The 4,005-nt window shown below is 35.9% G+C and overlaps 1 protein-coding gene across 1 annotated transcript; it reads left to right on the plus strand.

The window, feature by feature from the left end:
• Positions 1–857: 857 nt before the first annotated feature.
• On the plus strand, positions 858–1,923 carry LOC118747021. Its single transcript, XM_036481013.1, has 2 exons — positions 858–1,009; positions 1,115–1,923. Exons 1-2 carry the CDS (start codon positions 1,001–1,003, stop codon positions 1,472–1,474), a joined length of 369 nt encoding a protein of 122 aa, XP_036336906.1. The 5' UTR covers positions 858–1,000; the 3' UTR covers positions 1,475–1,923.
• Positions 1,924–4,005: the final 2,082 nt, after the last annotated feature.

A 4,005-nucleotide genomic window follows, 5' to 3' on the forward strand; every position in this document is an offset into this window, starting at 1 on the left:
GTTGCAAATTTTGCTTTTCCTAATGCAAATATGACAGCTGCAGCAATACGTGCCTTGCATGCAATGAGCACACAAAGTACTAGAGTGCAACCAACGAATAATAGGCGGGGAGCAACAAGTTCATTCAAATTACTTGCAACACTTTAGATGTGTAACAAATGCATTTGATTGCATAGCATTACGCATCACTTCGATTGGAAAGGAAATAGTTGCTATGCAATATGCATCACATGCAAATATGTGCAAGTGAATATTTCAAATGCAGTCATATCGATGCAAGTACACATGTATACTATATACATTAGGGCGGGTTGATTTTTTTTTTAAATCGTATAGCAAAAACGTAAACTACATAAAATTCTAAGAAAATTCTCCGAAGAAACCATGTATCTAAAATAAAATCCTAATCCGCGCCTCTCGACTTGAAAATTTATATGGCCGCCTTTGCCAAAAAAATAAATGTTAGAAAAAATAGGTTTTTCCAAAAAGAAATCGAATTTTCTGAATAAAATTGTTTAGTAAGGTAGTTCTATGCACTTTATATTTTTTCTTCACTCAAATTTTTTTTTCATTAAAAAAAATATTCACCCAAGTAAAAAAATGTTCAAGTCGAGAGGCGTTGATTTTAGACCCATGGTTTCTTCAGAGAATTTTCTTAGAATTTAATATAGATTACGTTTTTGCTATACGATTTTTAATTTTTTTTTCATCCATACAAATTAACCCGCCCTAATATACATACATACATACATACTAGATATAAAATAAATTGCTATGCGCGGTAGTGTGGGGCGTATGAGTAACATCGGGCGTTATGAGCGCTTCATAATTGCACCTAGTATAAAAAGTGCTATGGCCAAGTGCGCACAATTGCAGTAATCGAATTGCTGTCGCTGCAGCCACAAATCACGACAAAACGAATCCTCCGAAGCAGGCGGTTAACAGGATACATAGTACATACCTAATATACCTACGTACATAATTAAATACAAGTGAAAATATGAAAAATGTAAGTGTTAAATTTTATGGCTGAAAAATCAGCTGTACAACTCAATTTTCAAAATTTCAATTTTCACTTTTCCTCTTTTTTGTTTGCCTTCTCCTTCGCTTTTAGCTCATTTTATTACTCTGCTGCAGCGTTTTCTTGCATTCCATTAGCACCTCTGTGACCAGTGACGCCCCCACGCTCATACGGGCCACACCCACATACACCGTCGTTATTGCACCACCCGTCGTCACGGCGCATAGCCATCAAGTGGTCGCGCGCAACTACAATCGCCTTTACGTGCCCGCTGCTAGCTATGTGCCTGCGAGTTATGTGCCAGCTGTAAGCACAACGACCGCTGTGGCTGCCGCCTATCCCTATGCATATCCGACGACGGCGACGACCTACCGTTACGGTTACGGTTATTACCCGGCTTACGGCTACAGCTATGGCTATGGTAGCGCAGTGCCTACGGCCTTGTGGCGATGATGTGTTAACGCTAATATGCGCAAAGCTTACGCGCGTAAACATGCATACTTGAACGTGTTAGCTTGAGTTTGTGTGTGTGTGTTTGTGTTTGTGTTTGTGTGTGTGTGTGTGTGTGCTTGCACGTGTGCGCGCGTGTAGCTAAAGTGCAGATTTGCCAGGATATGCGCTGCTGAGTTGATGAGTTTGTTTTACGTAATATGGTGAAGCCGCTTCATGTGCACTCTTATCTGCATTATTTTTTGCACTTGGCTTGATGTGGCTGGCAGGATGGCGGCTTTATAAGCAATTCATACAATACTCGTACAATAAGGATTTCATTTTATGTGATGAGAAGGGTGATTATGCGCTGCATGTTTAAAATTTTCTGCAGCAGGCAAATGAATAACTAAATATTAATATATGTATGCTGTATAAATATTATTCTGCATTTGAATAAAGAATTCAACATAAATACGAATGTCTCCAAGCGTTTCATATCTTCACTACGAGGCGGGATGATCAGACTATCAAACTGGGAACTGGGAAGTCTGGATTTTATGCTAAAAAATGTGGCAGCCAGTGCATATAACAATTTACATAATATACATACATATTTTTATTAAGGGATTTGGATGAAAATTGGAAAGGGTATTCAAGGATAACCACTTTAAAGGACATTTTTGAAGTATTTACCGCAGGATGACTGCGAAAAAAAATCGTGCTTTCATTTTATACCCACATTTCCGTGCCTTATGATCTCGTTTCTTTTTTTGAAACCACGATTCATATTGAAAGGACCTTAACCCTTTAAAAAAAAACTGATGCTCTGCGAAAAGTAAGAAACGCAAATTTTCTATATTTGACTTGTAGTTTTGCACATAAATCGATTTTCGCATGTGTTATAAAAAATAGACAAATTATAAAGCACGCTGATACTTATTGGAAAGATCTTTAACCCCTGTATACCCTGGAGTAAGGAAGGTATGGGGATGCAATTTGGATTGCTGATAGTGCATATAACAATTAACATAATTTTCCCAAAGAATTTGAATGAAAGTCTTCGAGGATATTCAAGGATAACATTTTTAAAGGACATTTTTGAGGTGTTTTTTCACAGAATAACTTGGAGAAGGTTCTTTAGGCTGGTGTGCACCCTCCTCTTTTATTTGATACCCATATTTCCGTACCTTGCATAATATTAGATTATACGATCTTTTTCAAAACAGGTCCTTTAAAAAAAAATTCAGACGTTCTGCGAAAAAAGTAAAAACGTAAATTTAATATATTTGAGCTCAAGTTTTCCACGTACATATATCGACATGCGCATATGTGACAAAAATAATTCAATTTTGCAATTTAAGCAGGAAAATCTAATTCGTATTTTTGGAAACTTTTTAAATTTTTGGGACTTTTCCTAACTTTTCCGGAATTTTTTCGTGACCTTTCGGAACTGTTCAATGTTTTCCAGAATTTTCTGTGTTTTCTTTTTGGTGACTTTTCGGAACCTTTTGTAATTTTTCTAAATTATAACGAAAGTTTTGTGGGCCACTTAGCATTTTTAAGGCATTTTGGGTTTTTTCGGGGCGCTTCAGATTTTTTTTGGAATTTACAGGATCCTTCGTGCCTTACATTTCGTAATTTTTCGGAACGTTTTCGGATTTCTTCAGGATATTTTTCCGTTTATTAGTAATTTTCGTATTCTTTTGTGCTTTTCGGAATTTTTTCGGAGATTTTCCGAGCTTTATCAAGATTTTTGCAGGACAGATTCCTGTTTTTCCTTTTTGTATTTTAGGAACATTTGGAACTTTGTAGAGTTTTCCTCAATTTTTTCGAAACTTTTCGGAATAAGTTCATAACTTTTAAGAATTTTCGTATCAACGCTTTTTTCGTTTGCTACTTTTCGAATTTTTTCACGAAGTTTTTAGACTTTTTCGCGAGTTTAGTGTTTTATGGATTTTCCGACATTTTTCGTTCCTTTCAAAGCTTTTTCCAGTACCTATCATCGTTTTACAGGATTCTGATGATTTACTTTTCAGCAACTGTTCAAATTTTTTAGGATTTTTCGAGATAATTTTGGAAGTTTCATGTTGCTTCGTTTTTTTCGGGATTTTCCGGCAGTTTCAGGGGATTTCTTTGGACCCACCAACGTTTTGAAGCATTGTTGGTATTTTCTTTTCGGATTTTTTAAGGAAATTTGGGGAATTTTCAGGACTTTTCAACATCCATTCGGATCCTTCCAGGATTCTTTGAGTTTTTTCAAGATATTTTGGAGTTTTTCAGTTCTTTTAGGGTATTTTTCGGGACCCTATATTTCGCAGGATTCTTTTGTGTTATACGTCTTGAAACTTTTCGGAAACTTTTGGATTGTTTAGAACTTTTCTGGATTTTTTTTTGGGACTTCCACCATTTTTCGGAAATTTCGTAGTATAAAAAACTTTCAAAACTTAGCTAAAATTGAAAATCAGAAATTTCTCGTTTTTCTCAAAACATATCAGACAACCCCAAGAATCGGTATTTCTTGTTCAAAATAATAAACTTCAACGCTAAAAGTG

Source organism: Rhagoletis pomonella, unplaced genomic scaffold (genome assembly GCF_013731165.1).
Source record: "Rhagoletis pomonella isolate Grant_MI unplaced genomic scaffold, Rhpom_1.0 Rhpom_scaffold_00011, whole genome shotgun sequence".
NCBI lineage: Eukaryota > Metazoa > Arthropoda > Insecta > Diptera > Tephritidae > Rhagoletis > Rhagoletis pomonella.